The sequence below is a fragment of the Equus caballus genome, chromosome 1 (assembly GCF_041296265.1).
Source record: "Equus caballus isolate H_3958 breed thoroughbred chromosome 1, TB-T2T, whole genome shotgun sequence".
NCBI lineage: Eukaryota > Metazoa > Chordata > Mammalia > Perissodactyla > Equidae > Equus > Equus caballus.
In genome coordinates this window covers 91,466,757-91,488,536 of record NC_091684.1, presented here as the reverse complement: position 1 = coordinate 91,488,536, position 21,780 = coordinate 91,466,757, and the positions used below count along the sequence as shown (strand labels likewise).

Genomic DNA, 21,780 nt, shown 5'->3' with positions numbered 1-21,780 from the left:
TAGTCCCAACTCGGCCAGACTCGGGCGCCTTTTCCGGTACCGGGACTACGCATCCCAGCAAGCACCGCGCTGTGCAGGTTTTCCGGTGTGACGTCTGACGTTTTCCCCGGCACAGAATCGGAAGTTCTGGGCTGCAGTTGCGTGGAAATGGGCACTGGTGGGCGGAGTGGGCTACGACCGGGAAAGGGGACCGCGGAAGGGGTGACAGCGGGCAAAGGGAACACGGATGGGGTGGCAACGACTACTACTGCTACTGCTGCCGTGGCCTCCTGCCAGTACAGGTGCATCGAATGCAACCAAGAGGCTAATGAGTTGTACCGAGACTATAACCACGGCGTGCTGAAGATAACCATCTGCGTGAGTTGTCAGGTGTGGGGTGTCCTTGGGTAGAAAATGGCGCGGTGAGACTTGGGGACCATGAGAGACGATAGAATCTGTATGAGCTTTTTAGGGTGATAAAAATCAACGAGTTTCTGGGTCTTCTAATACAGTCTTCATTTCGATGCTTGACATTCCCACCGGGGGTCAGTCGAACCTTTGCATGAATACCTATAGTGGTAGAGAACTCGCTGCCTTACAGCGCTTTTCTCCTACCAGTCACGTTTGCTGGCGAGACCTACCTGGGCGAACGGATCCTCGGGCGGAGATGGATGTAGGCGTTGTGCAGAGAAATTTAAAGATCGGCATTATGGTTCACACCAAAGCTATTTCATTCTTAGTTTTTCTCCCTTTGATAGACACGTTACCACCCTTACACTCCATAATCCGTATTAAATGCTCCTAGAATACTTTTTTTTCAGGTTTACACCATCGTGGTTATTAATGTACAGTATTGTGCACAAAGCACTATGCTAGACGTTGGTGCTACAAAAATAAAAAATCAGGAAGTAAAAATTTTGCTTTCAAGGTGGTCATAGTCTATTTGTAAAGAATGATCTTATGTTTAAAAAGTCACAAAATTAGACCTTCTTTTCGGCGCATTAGCAAAGAACCTGTCACATAATAGGTAGTCAGTATGTTTTTGTCCCATTTCTGATCTGCTGATGTTTTTCTAGTAATAATCCTCATTAGCAAAACATGGCCTGTAGTAATATAAAAGAGAGTAGACAAAGTATGAATGTGTAGCTATTTAATCTGTTGTCAGCCATTATAATCACTGCTGTATGCACCCTCGATTTCATCTTCCTCTCTTAAACGGTTTCCCTCACTTGGCAAAATTTCAGCCATGGTTAAATCCAGCATATTGCCTGAACTGTCCCTACCCCCTTGCAGTTGTACATTGCTAGGGAAAGAAACACCTTAAGTTCATGACCCGTAACCTCATGTAGGCCCTTGATGCCATCTGGCCTCACGTTATATTTCACTAGTTCCCACTTTCTGAACAATCATCACATACTTTCTCTCTCCTCAAGTTTCTCATGTATCCTCTCCTGCTTCACTAAGAAAACAAAGGAGAATTTTCAGAAGCTTTGCAATCACATAAATGCAGTGCTAGCCTTCGTTATTCATATGCTCTGTTTTTCTTCCTGTTACTGTGGGTGAACTGTTCGTTTACCTGTCTAAAGCCAATGCCTCCGCTTGTGCACTAGATCTCATCCTCTTCCATTTAGTTTAGGACATCCCTGTAGTGGTACCGTCATGCACTGCATAATCTGTCAATGACAGACCACATATACAACATTGGGGCCATGAGATTGTTACCATATAGCCTAGGTTTGTAGTAGGCTGTACCATCTAGGTTTGTGTAAGTACACTCCATGATGTTTGCACAACAACAAACTCGCCTAAGGACACATTTATCAGAACATATCCCTGTCGTTGAGCAATGCGTGACTGTACTCTTCTGCTCTCTTCTGAATCATTCCGACCATTAAAAAAATTCTCTACCGCACTTCCTCCTTTCCCTCCTGGTCTTTTTCTCCTTGCTTTGTCAGTAAAAATCCTTTAAGATATGTTTGTATTTGCTATCCTTATCTTACTATCTTCCTCTCCTAGCTTCTCTTGAATCTACTTGAGACAGACTTTCTTCCCACCCACCATTTCACTAGAAACTATTCTTGTTAAGATCGCCACTGACTTCCACTTTGCTAGTCCATTCTCAGTTAACTGTTAGCAGCCTTTGACCTCCTCCTCCTGGAAACGCTGTCTGTGTGTGTCAGGACACCATGCTCTTCTAGTTTTCTTCTTACCTCACTGGCTATTTCCTCTCCATCTCCTTTCTGGTTTTGCATCACCTCCCTTACCTCTTAACCATGGAGTACCCTAAGACTTAGTTTGTGCGCCTTTCTGTCTACCCATTCTCCTTTGAAGAGCAAAGAGCTCATTCTGACTGATAGGTCTAAACACCATCTAAATTTTTGCAATTCCAAAATGTATACCTCCAGTCTGACCCTCTCCCTTAAATTCCAGACTCGAATATCCAACTACCTAATTGACTTCTCCACTTGGATTTCAATGGTCACCTCAGACTTTCACAGTTAATGGCAACTCTACCATTTTAGTTCCTAAGACCAAAAAAACTGTGGAGTTATCCTTGGTTCCTCTCTCTCACATTCCTTATTCAGTTACTCAGCAAGTCCTCTTTACTCTATCTTCAAATTATGTTCAGAATCCACAACTTCTTACCACCTATAGTGCTACAACCGTGGTCCAAGCCATGGACCATGTCTTACCTGGACTGTTATCATAACTCAGCTGGTCTCCCTATGTCACCCCTGCACCTCTTCAGTCTCTTCACACAGCAGTCAGATTGATCCTTTTAAAATGTAAGATAAGTTATGTCATTCCTTTGGTCAAACCTTCCAGTGATTTTCCATCTCAGAATTAGGGCCAAAATCCCTGACTTGGCTTATAAGGCCCTATGTGGTCTCCTGCTCCTCTCACCCTCCCTTATCCTACTGCAGTCCCATTGGCCTCCTCGTGTTTCTTAAACAATCCAGGCAAGTTCCTTCCTCAAGGCTTTTGCACTCTGCCGGGAACACTCTTCTCTCAGGCGTCTGCATGGCTAATCCCTTACCTCCTTCAAGTATTTTTTCTGACTATCAGAGAGGCCTACTCTGAGCAGCCTATTAAAAATTGTGATCCCCCTCCCAAATCTGGTACACCGTATCACCCTTCCCTGCTTTATCATTTCCCATGCCACTCATCATCTTCTAATATTCTATATAATTGACATTTTTTTATTTCTTGCCTGTCCTCTCCCTGGAATGTAAGCTACAAAAGGACGGAGAGTATGTGTATTTTATTCATTAATGGAACTGGATCACCCAGGACAGTACCTGACACATAGTAGGTACTCCATAAATATTTGTTGCATGAACGATTCCTAGGCATTTAGATAATCATATCCTTGGCCATTCTGGTACGAGGGAAAGAACAGTAAGTTATAACGTGGTCTAAACTTAATGACTTTTGGACTGGTCCAGTTAAATGGTCCATTTGAAATATGACAACCACATAACTGTGAATAGTCTTTTGTCCAAAGAAAAGCTGGTAACTGTCTGTGCATTTTAGTTAGTGATCTTTAATAATATAAAATAACCTTTTATTATTATTATTATTATTAGCATTAAGCTAACAACAACAAAATCCCTTTCCTAATCATCAGATGCTGGCTTCTCTATACCTTTATTTATGGAAAGACAAAATAGTTATTGGATAGCCGTTTGTCAACAGCTACACCCTCCCCCACTTTTTTCTCCCAAAATATACATTCTCTCGCCCAGGAGAGAGATTTTAGAGTTATATTTGGAATAGTGAATGGTGGTACAGTACATCATGGGTTCTTTATTGTACACTGTCATTTCCTAATGAGATAGAGTATGTAATATCCTTGTTTTTATCATGCTAATGCATAGTAATATGCATAATAGCATTACTCAGGAAAAATCATTTAGTTGATGCTAGACTCTGAAAATTAAACCTTAAAATAATTAATTTTTTAGAGGCTTTCCAAGTCCTCAGATTAAAAAGTAAAAAGTTTTTAGACTTCAGGCTATTTGTTATGAAAGATTGTCCAGAGTTTCTCAGTGGTTACAGCCTAACTCCCGTGTCCTTTGGTCTCTTCCCTGCCAAGTTTGGAGTCCACAGTATACTCAGCCTGATCTCGTACCTGTATTTTTCATCCTAGTCTCCTTCTCTTTGCTCTTGTTTTTCCACTGCCATTCCCCCAGCTTTCCTGTTTCCCTGATTTTCGCCCATCTATTGGAAGCATGTCCCTTGCTTTTAGCTACTCCCTCTGCTTCGGCTTTTCACAGTTTATCATGATTATGCTTAAAGATATAAGGCTTTTAGTATCCTATAGTGCCTGGCCTATTTTAAGTGCTCAGATATTTGATAAATTCATTATGGTAACAAAACAAAACAAGATTCCTTTGAGATTCTTGCAAGTTTCCGTTCTGTGCAGTACTATAGTGCTGAGCTTCCACCCATGGGTGCCAGATGCAAAATAAATAAGACACAGCCCTGGCCTTGAGGAGCGTAAAGTCTCGTGGATTCCACTTTTAAGATATGTGTTTGCTTATTGTGGAACTAAAATTACACAGATTTGAGAATCAGTGGGGAAGGGGATGGTCCTAGAGATGATGGAAGGAAACAGTAGCAAGAATATTCATGAAAAGATTGGTTTGGTCAGTTTATATTCTGAAAGAGAGGTGATTCATGAGGGAAGTGGAGAACAGAGCAGCAGAAAGTAAGTCCTAGCTTTGTAAAGATCGAGGTGGTGGAAGCGATGTTCGAGTTCCCAGGGTGTGCATGGTTCCTGTGCTGTAGTGATTTCTTAGAGGACAACGTTCTCTTTCAGGACAGTTGTCAATATATTAAGTCGTAAATGATATGGAATGGAACAATTTTGCCAAAATAAGAAAACATATCCACTAAATTTTGCTATCTCCCAATAGGATGTTTTGTTACATTGGTTTGTTTCGTGTGTGTGGGTTTCCTCCTTATGTTCAAAATGAGGGAAGCTCTCAAGGGAAAAGCAAATAATAGAGGCAGAACAAGGAAGAATTAGGCCTAAACTGATGGGGAGGGAACCAGCAGACTTAGTGAATTCTCAATGTTTATAAAATACTCAGAATGCTAGGAAGGGAAGATGGGCATGGCATGTGACACCAGAAGCTGCCCCTTCTGTTTGGGTTCACGTCACCCTGTGCTCGTTCCACTGTAGCACTTAGAGTGGTATGTTTGTTTGTCTTCCCCTTCTAAACCATAAGGTCCTTGAGGATAGAGATTCATGTCTTAAGGTGTATATCTAATACCTTGGAAGTGCCTGGTCCATAGAAATGGCTAAGAGAGCTGTCATAATGAATGTAATAGCCACTCCAAACACATGTGTCAGACAAGTGATTGCAAAAGAAATGAGAGTTGCTGTGTCTCCTGCTTCCGCTTTCTGCCTACCTCTTTCTAAAAATTGTCTGGATTCCATCTTAGACTTGTGATGCTGTCTGAAGATGGGTTTTAGAGAACTTTTAAAGGACAGAAAGAGGGCCCTTGGCCAGTCAGCAGTTTCATTTTAAAATGCAGTAGCATCTCAAGTCTTCCAGTCATGTTTGTATAGAGAGAAGACTTGTTCTCTACGTGGGTAGCACGGGGAAGGGATCTAGAAGACAGCTCTTTGTCATGAATATAGAATTTCTGATTCTGTGGCTCCTGTTTAGACACCAGCTTACTCTTTGCTCAGCTAAAAAACTGCAAAATTATGAACCTCTTATGCCTCAGTTTTGTTTGGTGGATTTAAATTTGAAGTAATAGCACATCTCCCTTCATTGGTTCACTTGATGACTCAAAAACATACTCATTTCTTGTAATGACGTGAATGAAGTCAAGAAACTCTTTAAGTTGGAAGTGGATCTAATTTCTCATGACGTTTGGAGTGCAGGGTTAAAATTCTTCAGTGCACTTCATTTTTCTTCTAGCACTGTGACGTAATTAAAAGGCCATCCTGTATGTCTGCATATCCATCACTTCTATTTCCGTTTTAATCTGTCATAGTTTCAAAATGTTTTGTTTGAATCGTAGCCATTAGTTTATGCAGTGAACAGTAGCCCTGATGCAACTTTGTAACTAATACCGTTTCAAATGTCACATTTCTAATGAGCTTGTTCTTGTATATCTGCATTTTATATATTGTAATGGTGTTGGGATTTGATAACACTGTAATCACCCATGTCAAAAAAAAAAGCCATTTAATAGGAATTGCTGGGAGCCCCAGGAGCCTTGATTTGGGTAATCTGGACCGGGCTGCACAACCTAGTTCCTCACACACGGCCCAGTGTTCTCTGGTGTTTCTACAGTAGCAGAGAAAGACCATGTTCTTTCCATATTCTCAATGTTACCGGAGAAAAAAACAAGCTTCTTTTGGTATCTGCCACCAGGATTGATGGCACTGTGTGCCCCATTCTGTACCCACTTGTAGCTCTTGGAAGCTCTAGGTGCAGAGTTTCTCTTCTGAATGCTTTTCTCTAGATCATGTTTCAAGAACCACAAAATTGGGGGCCATCTAGCCAACACGCAACAATTTATCAATGAAAGTATTTCATAAATTTATTTTTAGCAATTCCAACAGATTGAAAGTAGAATTTTCTGGAATACTTTTCTGCTAAAGTCAGTCTTTAAATCAAATATCTTTTCAGCTTCTTAAATATGAGATTAAAAGATTAATATTTCTAGCCTAGAAGATTATATTTGGTCTCTTCTGAAATCAGGCCTTATATAGATGTACATTTTGTATCTGAATAGAAATGTATTTAAATAAATGCTGGTATGACCTTCTTACTATGTAAGTCCAAAGTAGACTCTGCTGTTTCGAAATCCTTTAAGATTTCAGAATGTATAAATTTGCTTGTTCTAATATTATCTTGCACTATTTCAGAAATCCTGTCAGAAACCTGTAGACAAATATATTGAGTATGATCCTGTTATCATCTTGATTAATGCTATTTTATGCAAAGCCCAGGCCTACAGGCATATTCTTTTCAATACTAAAATAAACGTAAGTGGTGATAATTTTTTATTTTCTAATTTTATTTGATGATGCTTTTTCATTTTAAAAGAATAATAATAAGTGTGAACAGAATTAAAGAACATTATTTAAAAAAAGAAATTGTAATGAGGGTGGGTCTTTTATCTCAGCAATGTATGAAAGTTTCTGGAAATAGCAGGCATTGATTAAAAAAGGAGTACAATGTCTAGTGAATATTTAAGAATGTGGTCACCCGTAAGAAACTGACAAACCATAATCTGGATTGCCTTTTAGTAGGTTACTTTTTGAAACAGACATCAATTATTTGGCACAGAAGAAAATTAAATATATCCAGGTAGGGAGAGAATTATACCTAAAAAAGGTAACTAAACATTAAAAGAAAAATATTTTAAAACGTAATTTGTCCCATTTTATACTCCACTGTTGAGGAAATGCATAAGGTGAATAACAACATTGAGCTTAATCAGAAAAGTCCTAATTTATAAAGTTGGATTTTTCAAAATATTCCTTTAGTGTATTGAATTGTGAACTCTTTAATAGTTTGGGTAGAGTTGACAGACAAAACACAGGGCACCCAATTAAATTTGATGATTTCACCTGTATTAGAAGATAAACACATAGATAAGGAGAATAACAGATAGGTGGTTACCAGAGAGGAAAGGGGTGGGGGAGGGCGAGCAAAAGGGTAAAGGGACACATGTGTATGATGACAGATGGAGACTAGACTTTTGGTGGTGAACACAATGCAGTCTCTACGGAAGCTGAAATAGAATAATATACATCTGAAATTTACACAATGTTATAAACCAGTGTGACCTCGATAAAATAATTTTGTTTACAAAAAGAAAATTAGACAAACAATGAATAATTTTTTAGAATATGTCCCAAATATTACTTGGAACATACCTATACAAAAAAATTATTTGTTGTTTATCTGAAACTCATATTTAACTGAAACTCATATTTAAATCTGACAACCCTAAATTTGAGCTAACATGGACAGTAACAGTGCAGTTTATTTATCCCTGTGCTCCCTTCCCCAAGCTGAATAACGAGGGCAGTTTTTAAATTACTGGAGTATCGATTCTCAAACTTTGGTACACATTAGAATCACCTGGGAGAGGGGGAGGGGTGGCTGTTAATCCTTCCAAGTCTAGGCCTCACCCAGAACTAATTAAATCAGACCCTTTAGGGGATGGGATCCAGGCGACAGTATTTCTTAAAACTCCCCAGGCTATTCCAGAGTGCAGCCAGGAGAACCAGCGTGCCAGCTAGGGGAACCTGAGCGGCTCACACTGATAAGTGTCCCTGGACTGCACTGAGTTTGCGTACACCCTTGTTTTGCCCCACTTTATAGTAACAGAGAAAGTTCAACCTATAGAAGAAATGTATAGAAAAAAGCCAATTCTTGTTGCCTAGTATTTTCTGTTTTTGCCAAAATTTCAGCCTCTTTAGAACCTCCAGCTGAGTTGCCACCCTTTAGTTGCTGTCTTTCAATATATTAGTTTATATATTAGTTTTTACATTCAGCCTAGGAGCATTTTTTTGATTCGTGTTCAGACTAATAGTTTCCTGTGAGATGTGGAATCTTCAAATTAAACCTGTTCCCTTATTGCTACTTCCACCTGTCCATTAGTCACATAAATTCTGTGCTTGATTCTGTATATAGGACAAATGTTGGAAATACAACGAAGTGTGAACTACTATTTAAAGCAGTGATTCTAGGTCTGTGCCTACTGGTATTACGTCCAATAGAGTGTTTTTTTACCTAATGAAACGGCCATGTCTTTTTGACCACCAGATGCATGGAAAACTCTGCATATTTTGTTTGCTTTGTGAAGCATACCTGCGATGGTGGCAGCTTCAAGATTCAAACCAGAACACTGATCCTGATGACTTCATCAGATATGCCAAGGAGTGGGATTTCTATAGAATGTTTGCAATTGCTTCTCTAGGTAGGAAGAAGCCATGCTTTTCTATTCTTAGTTAACTAGGACTTACTCTTCTGATTAAAAGTGAGGCGTGTGGTCTTAATCATTGGTAAGAGGAGCTAGTTGATATAGGACTTGAGACTAAATTTTCAGCTCTACCACTAACCTGCTAGGTGAGTTCGTCTAAGTTATCTGCTTTCTTACTTTTTTGTTATCACACGTATGGTATGGAAGTAGTTATGCTTATCAGATTAGAGAGTTTCATAAAATATTTTGAGATAAAATATTGTTGATGAAATTCCTAAATTTAAGTTGATTATCCAATGTGAAGATTACCTAGGTCCCATCTTTATTAAAACAGATTGATAATTTCCAGAGATTATCCAATGTATTGTACTAATGCTAATGTACTAATGTAATGTACTAATAGGGAGAACTTGTTATTTATCTGACTGCACACAGGAAAACTGGTGACTTTCCAAAATCCTTACATTCAGAAATTGCTTTTCTTCAGAATCTGAATTTGTGACTTAGGTCAGAATTGTATGGAACTGATTTCTGTAACGATTTTATTACTTACTGGTTTCGGTGCTTCTCTGCTTCTAAAATTGTTTGATTATAATGAACCATTATTTTAGTAATCTTAAGTCTCCAGTTCACTCATATTTCTGGACTGTGTGTTCTCTTTTATTCTCTTTTCTTCTCTATCTGCCCTCATGCCTTGGTCCTCTCAGGCAGTCCTGTGGTTTTAGAATTCATCTATATGCTGAGAATTCCCAAACTTACATAATAATATTAAAAACCATCACCATGAATGCATCACCTAAGCCAAGAACTAGAACCTAATGTAATTTTAAGCTTTAAAACAAGCCTCTTAAAGTTTCTAAAGATAAACTCCTTTATGTACATAATTTTTAATATAAACAAAACAAGCTTATTTTCAAATAGTTTGGAATTCCTATGCACCTACTCTATAGTGGATATTTTGACCCTCAATCAGAAATGTCTTTCTCCTGTTACTTAACTTTTTTATGTGTCTTAATCTGATCCATAATTAGGTGACAAACCCCTAAAACGACTTATAAAAAATCTCTTACATAAATATGGCATTTTATAATTTAAGCAGTGCTTTTGTGGTTTTATCAGCTCAATTTTCACATCCATCCTCTCTGGTAGGTAGGTTGGGGGTTCTCCCGTATCTATAGCTGTGGAAAACATAGAAGTAGGAAGGGCCAGTGGTTTTCCCCAAGTCCCACAGCAGGCTAGTGTCAGCACTGAGGTGGGACGGGCTCTGGGCTCCCCACCGGGTGCTCTCTACACAGCAGCACTCTGTGCCTAGGCAGCAGCTCCTGCTGAATCTGCCTCATCTTTGAAAGCCTTCAGGAGTGAGGGCTCTGTAACTTCTACCTTGTGAAAGATTGTGCTGAGCCCGAGGGGCTGGTGCAGTTCCATAAATCGCCCGAGTTCTCAGTTAGAGAGATGTGGAAGTTGATCTAGTCCACCCTTCTATCCAGGGCAAGAAACCCTTCGCTCTCCATTCTGCAGGATGGGCTACCTTTATGTATCCCCAGCGCAGGGGACAACACGCTGTGGTTCCATGGTCCTTCTTGTTAGCGAGTTCTTTATTGCTTTTATTACTTTTTTGTCCAAAATCCAGGCTATAAGGTCTGCCTGTTGAGCAGGTCCTTGCCGTTGACAAGCCTTCAATTGTTTTGCAGGGAGAGCACGTGTCTCCCTTGAGGAATATATCCAATTTCATGCAGATCAACCGTCCTCAATTATTGTTATTAATCCTAATCACCTATATTTGGAACCTCTTTAGTTTGGCTATATTGAGTTATAAAACATTTTAGGAAGAAGGTTGTTGTTTCTCCTATAATATGATATATGTGTTCCAGAAAAACTTGATTCTGCAGAAACCTAAATAACACAGCTTATGGGAAAAAATACAATTAGGGACAGACTACTCATAATGAATGCAGCTGGGTAATCAGAGGACTAACAATCTTAATAAAAATAAAAATGCAGTGAAAAGAAATGTTAAATTCCTGGTTAATGGGAACAGAACAGATCGTGCTCTGTTCTGACCCTGGGACACAAGCGGAACTATTGCTGCTTCTGCTCTGGACGCTGTCTCTGAATACTTCCTGGAAGGATAAGGAATTACACTCGAAAAGTTTGTAAAATGAATAAGGGAAGTTTTCAATTTAGGTAACAGTGTTCAAAATCTTGTAGATAATAGGCACTCAATAAATAGTGGAAGAATGAACAAAAAACATGTCTTCATGTGTAATTCTTAAGATGGGTCCCATCTCTCAGATTAACAGCCCCCATTCTCCTGTTTTATTCTTTGTGAGAGCTCTAACACTGAAGATGTTGAAACAGCATCTTACTACCTAGTAGGAACTTCAGAAGGTTGATGATTAGAATTCTAATGGAGTTATGTTTTCTTCAGCGGATGATTAAATACTTCGTGAAAGAATTGTTGAAATATGTTTCTGAAATCATACCAGCAGGATTTGACACACTAGGCAGGGGGTTATTATTTTTTTTTTAAAAAAGAAAATTTTATCTTGATAAAGCATTTCTTATGAAGTCATCTGATAAGTTGTATTTTGGGATTGTGGTTTATTTGTTTTTGGGGGGATATAGTTTGGATAAAGACCTTCATATTTTTATTTTCCATTTCCTCCTTAGAACAAACTGCCTTTTTTATTGGCATTTTTACTTTCCTGTGGGTAGTGCGACCTATGACAGCGGAAAAAAAACCCAACTTCGTTTTGCTGCTGAAAGCATTGTTATTGTCGAGCTACGGAAAACTCTTGCTGATTCCAGCTGTCATTTGGGAACATGACTACACACCCCTGTGCCTCAGACTCATTAAAGTATTTGTCCTTACATCAAACTTTCAGGCAATTAGAGGTATGTTTATGTTTCATTCTGTCTTCTCAGCTTTCACCCATATAAAAACTTAAAGCTTGTTTGCAGAGCATGGTTTTTATATAACCTGTTAAACACAGGAATTCTTTACAGAATGATAACAATGCCTGACATTTCTATAGTGCCTCAAACATAGCACATATTCAGTATTTGTTCAATTAAACCCCATGGTACTTTTTAGTTTTCAATATGGTTTCATATGCATTGTTTCTATCCTGTGGGGTTAGTAGAGCAGCCGTTATTACCTCCACTTTATGAATGAGCTCGTAGTGACTTGTCCAGAGTTACATGGCAGGGCAGTTGTCAGGCAAGGACAGGATGCCAGGTATCTGCTTGCCTCAGGACAATTGCTGCTATACCAAGGAAGGAAGAAGCAGTGTGTCTTCATTTTCCCTACACATTGTGAGAAGTGCTATTTTAAATGAACCTGATAATTCTTATCATAATGTTTATCATAACATTTATCATCTTGTAAACTGTAAAACCAAGAATAGCAATTTTTTTTTCTCTTGTCTTTATAACTCTAGAACATATTTTTTACTTTTGCCGGTAATATTCATGGGAATCTGTGTCTTTGAGGAGGAGAAGCTTAGTGTTTTTGTTATAAGCGGGTGCTTTGGTTCTCTCAAAGCGTTGCAAATGGAAAAGCGGGAGGAGATAACAGCACAGAGTAATAAGAACAGAGAGATTTTCTACAAACAGCTTTACAGAACAATTCCATTCATACTACTGCGTGATTTACATGCCAATATCATTTAATTAAACTCTTAAGAACTTATTAGTTGCTTTTTCTTTTCCAGTGACCCTAAACATCAACCGAAAGCTCTCCTTTTTGGCCATCTTGAGTGGCTTACTGCTGGAAAGCACCATGGTCTACTTCTTCCAGAGGATAGAATGGGACATTGGAAGTGATTGTGCCGTCTATAAACCTCAAGACTTTTGAAGAGGTACAAAAGCATCTTAGTGCTCATGCATTCAGACAAGTATCCTCCTCAAATTAGACAGATGTTGTTGTAAAATAAATGTGTGCCCTTCCATAACCGCCCCCCCCAACCCCCCAGCACCTAATTGCCTCTAGATGCCTCCGTCTCCCTCAAGGACTTTAGTATGTCTCCCAGGGTCCTTCACTTTGGTTCTTTTGTCGTCCTCTGTGACATCAGCATCTTTGTTTTTGTTGCTTCTAGGGCCCTATTCTCACAATTTCTCTAACACCTCTACTCCAACTCACTCCTACTGAGGTCTCAGACTCTGCAATTGGCACCACTGACAACTGTCTCCTACCCTTTTCCAACATCCTACTCCTTCCCTTCCACCACCCCTGCTTCTTGCTACCTTTTTTACCTCTAGTCCCTTAACCTCTGCCTTTCCTCTGCTTCTGACCTACATTGCCTGTCTTTTAACCACGCCTGGCACCTGTAGGCTGCTGCTGAGTTATTCTCCATTAGTCCCTTGAAATCCATCAGCTTCTTGCCCTTCCATCACACATGCCTTGCTAGAGCTGTTTGGGTGAGGCTCCCCATCTGTTTTCTCCATAATGCATGGCGAGTGTTGCTTGCACAGCCCACCCCTGCGTATGCACAGAGCCTCGTCGGGACCTCTGTGTTGCTCCTCTGTCTTGTAGTCACCTCTGGTGAACCTGCCAGCAAATGGCCTTAAAGCTGTTGTTCTGAAACTTTGCCCGTGCTCCTTACTCCCGTGTCTGCTCTCACGTTGCTGAGAATCGAGACTCTTACAAACTCCTTGAGCCTCCTTCTTCTCCGTTTCAGAACTTCTTTGGCCGTCGGTCTTCTTTCCTCCTTCCTTCCTTCATGTTTCAGAGTTGTGCTCAGCTTCCTCTCTGGGGTTGTTTCCAACCTGTAAATGTCCTTCTCCCTCTGGTCACAGTCAGACTTCTGGGTCAAAGCCTGCTCCTCCCTGCAGCCTGTGTTCAGACGTAGGATCCTGGAGCGGACTCTCGAAGGCTGGACTGGGGAGTGAGGGGGTACAGGTGGTGAGGCGAGTAGGAAACAGACTATAGCTGAAGGAAACGGGCTGCGTCCGTGACCCACATGAGAGAAAGCTGAGGCCACACTCTTCCTCTTTCCTACGTATCCTTGTAGATCGTGGCTCTGCCTTCTCCACCTCTCCTGTCCACATCCTCAATCCTGTTGCCTCAGTCTCCCTTCGTGCTCAGTTAATTCTCGTCCTTTCCGGGTCTTCCGAGGCATTGCTTCTTCATCACCCTCCCTCCTCTACACTGGCTGCTTCCCCCTGCCAATGTACACACACAGCTCTTTATTCTAGAACAGTCTGTCTAAGCCTGTTTCTTCACCACCTTTCCTCTTTGTAAAACTTACTTTCTCCCATAGCCTCCTGAATCTGCACTCCTAAAACTCAGAGGGAAGCCAGGGGCCAGCTCTTTTGCAGATTCCTTCTCCTGAGCTCTGCTCGGGGAGCTGCTGGCTCAGAGCCCCTCCTTCTGAAACAGGCTGCCGTTCCCTTTCTGTCGGGTCTTTCTTCTTCACCGACTGCCCTGTCTGTTCCAGGATTCTGTCCTCAGTCCTCTTCTTCTCTCTCTTGCTGTCCACACCCTCGGCTTTGGCAGTACCACAGCGTGAACCATTCACCCAGGCCCTGTTCCTTCCAGATCTAACGCCTCCAGCTCTCCCCCTCTGCCAGGTCCCTTGTGCCCTTCCACTGCTCCTAGATGATGCCAGGATGACCCTGCCATTACCTTTAAAATTGAGCTCAGTGTCATCCCCCTCTACCCACCAAAACAGAATCTTTCCTGATAGCTTTTCTCTGGAAATGTCCCTTATCATCTTTTCACTCAGACCCAGCTCAGTCCTCATTATCTCCCACTTAAAAGTTTATAGTAATCTCCTCACCAGCGTTCAACCTGTACCACTGCCACATAAATCTTCATAAACCAGCACTTCTGATATCTCTCCAAATTTTGCATCATTTCTTATTGCTGACACAAGAGTTTCTAGGCTCTTCCTGAGAAACATCTTTTAGTTTTCTCTAAGCTTTAGTGTGATCCCCCATAATCTGTCCTAATTCTTCTCCACAGGCATGTTCCTACCCACTTTCTACTGGAGTCTTCTTCTCATCTAACCAGATAATCACCTTTGCTTCTCTGTGGAATGAAGACTTTCCAAAAACTCAAGTCTGTCTGCTCATTCCTTCCCTGGATCTCCCAGTGCCCAGCTCAACACCACAGCAGTCATGTGTCCTGGATCTTCTGAGACTGTCCCAGAGCCAGATACTTTGCCCCCGCTTCCATAAGCCTTCTCCCTGTCAAGCTACCCATTATAGTTTCTGGTTAGGAAAATAAGGTCATCTGTCTAACAGCCATTTGAAAACCATTATCCTCTTTTATGTTATCTCATGTTTTATACTTGTCTATGTCTTCTATTAAAATTCCATGTGTTGGGGCCGGCCCGGTGGCACAGCGCTTAAGTTCACACACTCAACTTTGACAGCGTTGGGTTTGCCAGTTTGGATCCTGGGCGAAGACCTATGTACCGCTTATCAAGCCATGCTGTGGCAGGTGTCCCACATACAAAATAGAGGAAGATGGGCACGGATATTAGCTCAGGGCCAATCTTCCTCGGGCGGTGGGGGGGGGGGGGCAGTGGGAAGAGGAGGATTAGCAGTGGATGGTAGCTCAGAGCTAATCTTCCTCAAAACAAAAAAAAATTCCATGTGTTTATGCCTGACTCCCCCAACCTGGTTAAAAGTTTAGTGCCAGGAGAAACCATGCCTGAGCTTCCTCTGTGTCTTCCACACTACAGGGCCTGCCCTAGTATTTGTTGATCTGATTTTCAATTGTATGCACCATTCTAAATACTTCTCTTATTATCCACAGTTTTATTTTTTACTATCTGTGGCATGACCAGCTGCATTCGAAAAGAGAAGACAGAAAATATAAACCAAGCTCCTCATTTCTGTTGAGCAAAATGAAGCAAGGATTCGGATACACTTCCTGAACAAGAAAGCAATGGTTATGGCATTGGACACCCCAGCCCTGCGACCCCTCACCCCCCATATACAGGAAGCCACTACACCCCACACAGATACACACAGACACACACTGAAACACTCACACAAACACGAGGCATGTTGGTAGAGGGATTGATGTATGCAAGAAGTGCAATATACGTTATAGATAACTTCCGGTAAGCATTTGAATTGAAAGAGGAACGTGGATTCATGATTCACACATAATAAAAGACCTATGTTTCATTCCTTTGACATGTTTATATCTTTCTAATTTAAATGTTAAGTTACTGGCTTTAAATAATGTCTTTAAATAATATATTGTGTTCTTCAAATAATAGAAACGCTTTTAATAAAGTCAAAATAAACTGAGCTTTTCTAAATGTTCAGTTCAGTATCTTCCCCTGTAACTAAGTTCATCTTTAAAATTGGCTGATTCAACAATAAATAAGATCAGTAAAAGCCACTGAATTGTATACTTCACGGGGTGAATTATATCTCAGTAAAGCTGTTATTAAATGACTAGATGAGACAGCACCTCCCCCCTTTTCTCTCTCCCTGTTTCAGTCAGCTGTTCTTCCATTCCTTATTTACTTAGTCATTCAACAGATGTTTACTGAGCACCTATTATATGTGTATCAGACACAGTGAGTCCAGTGGTGAATAAGATTGGCCCTCTTAAAGTTTACTAAGTCTTGATGGATTTAGAAGTATGAGTAGATCATTGCAGTGCAGTGTGGTAGGTGCTATAAAGGGGTGAGTATAGGGCACTAGGGAAATACGGAATAGAAACACTTGTTCCAGTCCTAGGAGGTGAAAAAGTCTTCCCAGAGGAGGGGGAAAGGAAAGGAACTTTCCGTTATCCCTGGAAGAATAACAACGCGTGCAAAGTCCTAGAGGGCAGAGAGTGTGACGTGCATATGAAGGGAACTGCAAGTGTACAGTGCCGCAGGGCGGAGTGTGGCAGGGCAAGTCTTACAAATGACACTAGGAAGTCACATAAAGGTCGGATTATGGAGGGCCTCATGAGTTGTAATTTATCCCAAGGACAGTGAAACCAACACAGATAGTTAAAAAGAAGAATCCAAAGTGAAAAGAGACAAAACCAATTGGGGTAACATCACAGCCACAGGATGGACAGGCCTGTCAGCCACCAGAGGGAGCCTATAAATGTTAATAAGGAGAGAGGAAGAAAACATGGTTCAAAGGCATACAACCAAAAGGAAAAAGTCAATTAAAAAACAAGTATTAGGAAAAAATGACAAAAAAGTGATACACTGATCATAGCTGTTCAAATATTTAATCTAACTCAGCTAAGTAAAGATAAACACATCATCCATTTATAAATTCATACTAAAAACATCCCCAGTCTTTCTTGATGACCATAAAAGTATTTGTTAATCTTGAAAAAACAAAACAAACAAAACAGGCAAACAAGTATTAGAAACTCCTTTCCTTGGTGTCAGTGAGGTGCCCATGAGCAGAGTGAGCTGAGGGCTGTGGACTGGGTAGAGGACCACAGCGCAAAGGAAACCCATCTGATGCAACTCTGTCTCAGGCTCCATTCAGCATGTTATTTATTACATCATGCCTCAGAGTGAGAAAAGGAAGGGTAAGACTCCAGGAAGAAGGCAGAAAGACTGCCTTCAAATGGCCTGTAGGTCCACTTGGAAAGAGTGACTAGTTTGCCCCCTCCCCATGTCCCACCCCACTGCACAGCCCAGGAAATTCATCTTATCTGACTGGTCGGTAGCCCTACATTTTCAATATCTTTTATGAAAAATTTAAAAGATACAAAAAAGGTGAAAGAATCGTACAGTGAAAACACATATATCCACCACCTAGATTTTACAGCTGTTAAATTTGCCCTGACTTTTCTTTAATGCTTGTTTAAATACGATCCCTGAGATGGCAGGCTTGCTCAGTTGGTTACACTGGGAAGCTAGAAGGTAGTGGTGGTGCTCAGTGCTTGAGAACAATGTCCATGTCTTCCAAGCCACCACTTGCCCCCCAAAATTGAGATGTGGTCTAACAACAAAAAAAAGATATTTATAAGAAAATCCACCTGGAGGTATAAAAGTTAAATCACTTTTAGATATCCCCACTTTTATTGAAAAGCACATACCCTCAAGCCATTCTAGAAAACCTGCCTCATAATCACAATCACAGGTCAGTTATCATCATGCAGTGGCTACATGGACAGAGTCCCACCCCGCTGGCTCCTGAGTTTTCAACAAGGCCAAGAACCAAAGGAGAAAAGCACTTACTTTATGAGGGCACAATATAAACTAATAAGGCACATGAAAATAGACAATTGGCCTTTTGTTAAAAGATTTTCTATCGGAGTGTTTGAACTGAAATTAGGAAGAAAACATCATGGTGTATTATAAGAGCCAAAGAAAGCGTATTTTTAGATATTTACAACAAGACAAAACATCAATCAGAAAAGTTAAAAATATTTTAAAATCACAGTCTTACGTGAAGAAACTGAAGTTTAGAATGTTTAAGGGATTTGCTCAAGGTCACACAAGCATATAGTGACAGAATTGGGACTAAAACCTTGGCCTCTACTCCTAGTCTAACAGAGGATCCCTGGGCCTATCTTCCCTTGCAAAAAAAAGGATAAATGACTGTTCTTCAGATAGTTGGGAATAGAGACCAAGAGAGTTTTAAGCAAATGGGGAACTCAAATGACTAGAACCAGGTTTAAATATTAGTCCTTTGTCTCCAAGGAAAGAAGCGGTAGAAGAAAATGAGCATTTCACTGTATTCTTTCCTCAGTGCAACAGCTGCCATCCTTAAAAGTTGTGTGTACCTTCCTGGTATCTAACATATCTAACCATTTCATTATAAAATTGGGAACACATTCTGAAAAGTTATTAACCCAAAACTAAACTTAAAACGTTCTCGAAAATAAAACGTCGTCTAACTCCTGATGAACCAACAGAGGAAGAGCATTACAAAAGCAAGAACCTCAGGACCCAAAACAGGATTCTATTTATTGACTCCTATTTAACAAATATTTACATATACAATTTACTACCTGCCAGGCCCTATTCTGTTGACTAAAGTTGACTCTTGGAGCCTATCAGGAAATGCATCCTGAATCTGTGGAAAGGGTTCACACAGTGTATTCAGCCAGCAGATTGAATGATAATGTCCCATTGCGACACAGATAAATAGCTAAGTGGGGAGAACATAAAGGTGCCTAGAGATTTTACTAGTTTCCTGTGGCTGCTGTAACAAATTACCACAAGCTCGGTGGCTTGAAAATTTACTCTGTCACAATTCTGGAGGCAAGAAGTCCAGAGTCAGTGTCACTGGGCCAAAATCCAGGTGTCCGTAGGGCCACACTCCCTCCAGAAGCTCTCAGAGAACCACTCCTTGCCTCTTCCAGCTTTTGTTGGCCGCTGTCATTCCTTGGCTTGTGGCCACATCACTCCAATCTCTGTTCCATCTTCACATCACCCCCTCCTGTGTGTGTGTCAAATCTCCCTCTGTCTCTCTCTCATAAGGACATGTGTGATGGCATTTAGGACCACCTGGATAATCCAGAATAATCTGGCGATCTCAAGAGTCTTAATCACATTTGTGAAGGACTTTTTTCCAAATAAGGTAACATTTACAAGTTCCGGAGATTATATCTTTGGCCCAGGTATCTTTGGGGGGCCATTTTTCAGCCCACCACAGCATCATCTGGCTAATAGCACCTCCCCTCCCCCAACACACACACACATACACACACATCCTCCCAAATTTGAGCAGGACTCTCCTGTGAAGCTTAACCCTTTATCTGCAACTTCATCAGTCACCGGGAGGCAGCCTTCAGGGCACTATGAGGAGCTCTCCATGACTGGACCTGTGTGACGGGAGGAGACTCCTGCACTGGCTGGGGCCGGGGGGGGGGGGGGGGGGGGGGGGGGGGGGGGGGAGGGGGGGGGCGGGGCGGAATTCCATGTAACTCTTAAGATTCCTTTGCAACATTTAAAGAAGGCCATTCTCACTCTTCCCCATCTTTTCCAGAGGTCACCTTGATGGACACATTTGGCTGGGAAACACAAAGGCAAACACCTGCTCTAGAGCTGAGCATCCACCATCGATCCATGGCCTTAATTTAAATTCAAGGTCAGAATCTGCCTCCTTTACGTCCTGCAAGCAAATAGGACTCCTTGTCTTTCTCACAGCAGGTGCTGCTCATGCTGATTTTACACCTGGCTTCATCTTATCTGTCCTGCTCTTGTCTTCCCTTTGTGGAGATTTCTAAACCCACTTTCTTAAAAAAATTGTATTTTATTGTGTTGTGTGAGTTTTTATAAAGCAGCCTTAAATAGTTTTTGGAATAAAGGTGATTTATAAATCATATCAATCCATTTAAAATAAGTAAATGTGTGACCAGGCACACATCTGTGCTAGAGTGTGTCTCCAGCCCTATGGGGCCTGCTTCCCATTCTTTCTTCCACAGCAGGGGAATAAGTTCAGCTTCCAGGCCTTATTTGGGCTCCTTCCAATTCAGGGTCCCAGCACAGCGGAAATGCTTTGGTCAGGGTGTCTGAGCCCGTTTATGTTATTGGTCAATGAGACAGTCATTTAGGGTGTGTCTGATAGAAGCTTGTCGAGAGAAGTCAGATGGCGTGTGACTACAGGGGGACTGAGTTGAATGTGTCTTCCCTCGTATTTCTATCAGAAAGGCAAATGGGGAGCAGACACATAGAGGACCAATGCCCAGTGGGGAGTATTGCTGGCTATCGCATGCTGGTGATATATAGTAACGGCAAGTCAAGTCTGGTGAGCAAGCGCCCTTCTCATTCTCCAAACTCATCTCCATCTAGATTCCTGAGGCATCTATGCATAGGGACACAGCAGACAAATGAGCACTATTACCAGCCTGCCCTTCAGTCTCAAATCCCCATGGCTTTCCTACCATTGTGCTGGACTTGGGCATTCAAAGGAGCTTTCTTTTCTCTAACGCAAATGATGTCCTAGAAGCTATCTTAAATGGTCTCCCCTTTCACCCTGAGCCCCACTCTGCCATGTTATCCTCCTGAGGGGCAGGAGAAAGAAAGAGAATGGTGAGGTGCTGTCTTCCCTAAGACCCAGCACAGAGCTGAGCTAAGTCCTAACTTCCCTCCTCCTAAGCTGCATCCTCATAAGAGAATTGGGAAGGGCTCTCAGGCTGTATGGTGCCTGTGGCTTTAACCAGGTCTATTGCTAATGCAAGTGCTCCTCCCACTAAAATCAGCCCTGCCAATAACCATGGTTTCTGTGTTCCTGGGACCCCATTCCTCACTGACTTTCTTTAGAACTTCTCTGTCTTGGAAATAGGATGGGAAGCAGGGAGAGGGGGTTCTCTGAGCTTCTCCCTGAGGCTGGCAATGTGTAATTCTCCAGTTGACATCTGCCCTTCTCCTCTCCTCTCTCAGGAATCTGCCTCTCAAGGGCTGTACCTCTTCCTTACCAACTATTGTTTTGTGCTTTTATTTCGCTAATTGTCTGCTAGTATATTTAATAAAGGTTTTGCTCAACATTCTGTAAATACTAAGCTTGTTTGTGCAACTTCTTCAGGGAGTCAGGGGAACCAGGTAGGAAAATGGGTATCTAGGCACTTGTTCTTGGCTGACCAGTGGCCAGAGAAGTGAGGTGGAAAAGTAACGCATTCTTACCAGTGTTTAGACCAAAGGCATCAGGCAGGCTGTGGACACTTTTTCCAAAGCCTACGCTAGTGGTTGGGAGGCCCATATGCTCCCAGAGCATTTTCATCCATGAAACTATGATTCAGCAGGTGTCTGCCGTTCTCAGGTGTAAACTCCACCATAACATAAGCTCTACCACTCCCATACAGAATGGACTCAGATGCATCTCTCCAAACTGAAAGTACAATCTTTCATGAAGACAGGAAGACTGGATGTGCTTGGGTTTTTACAATCAGTAAGTTCTCTTTGGGCAGAA

General features: G+C 41.4%; 1 protein-coding gene across 2 annotated transcripts; it reads left to right on the top strand.

The window, feature by feature from the left end:
* Nucleotides 1–17: 17 nt before the first annotated feature.
* Nucleotides 18–16,206, top strand: ARV1 (ARV1 homolog, fatty acid homeostasis modulator). 2 transcript variants are annotated; one of them, XM_023647787.2, is made up of 6 exons: nucleotides 18–357; nucleotides 6,872–6,991; nucleotides 8,784–8,937; nucleotides 11,611–11,835; nucleotides 12,654–12,800; nucleotides 15,704–16,206. In XM_023647787.2, the coding sequence occupies exons 1-5, from the start codon at nucleotides 148–150 to the stop codon at nucleotides 12,794–12,796; spliced, it is 852 nt and encodes a 283-aa protein (XP_023503555.1). In that variant the 5' UTR covers nucleotides 18–147; the 3' UTR covers nucleotides 12,797–12,800; nucleotides 15,704–16,206. The 2 variants fall into 2 exon arrangements, with proteins under 2 accessions (XP_023503555.1, XP_070085428.1); XM_070229327.1 differs by having other exon boundaries at nucleotides 14,906–16,206.
* Nucleotides 16,207–21,780: the final 5,574 nt, after the last annotated feature.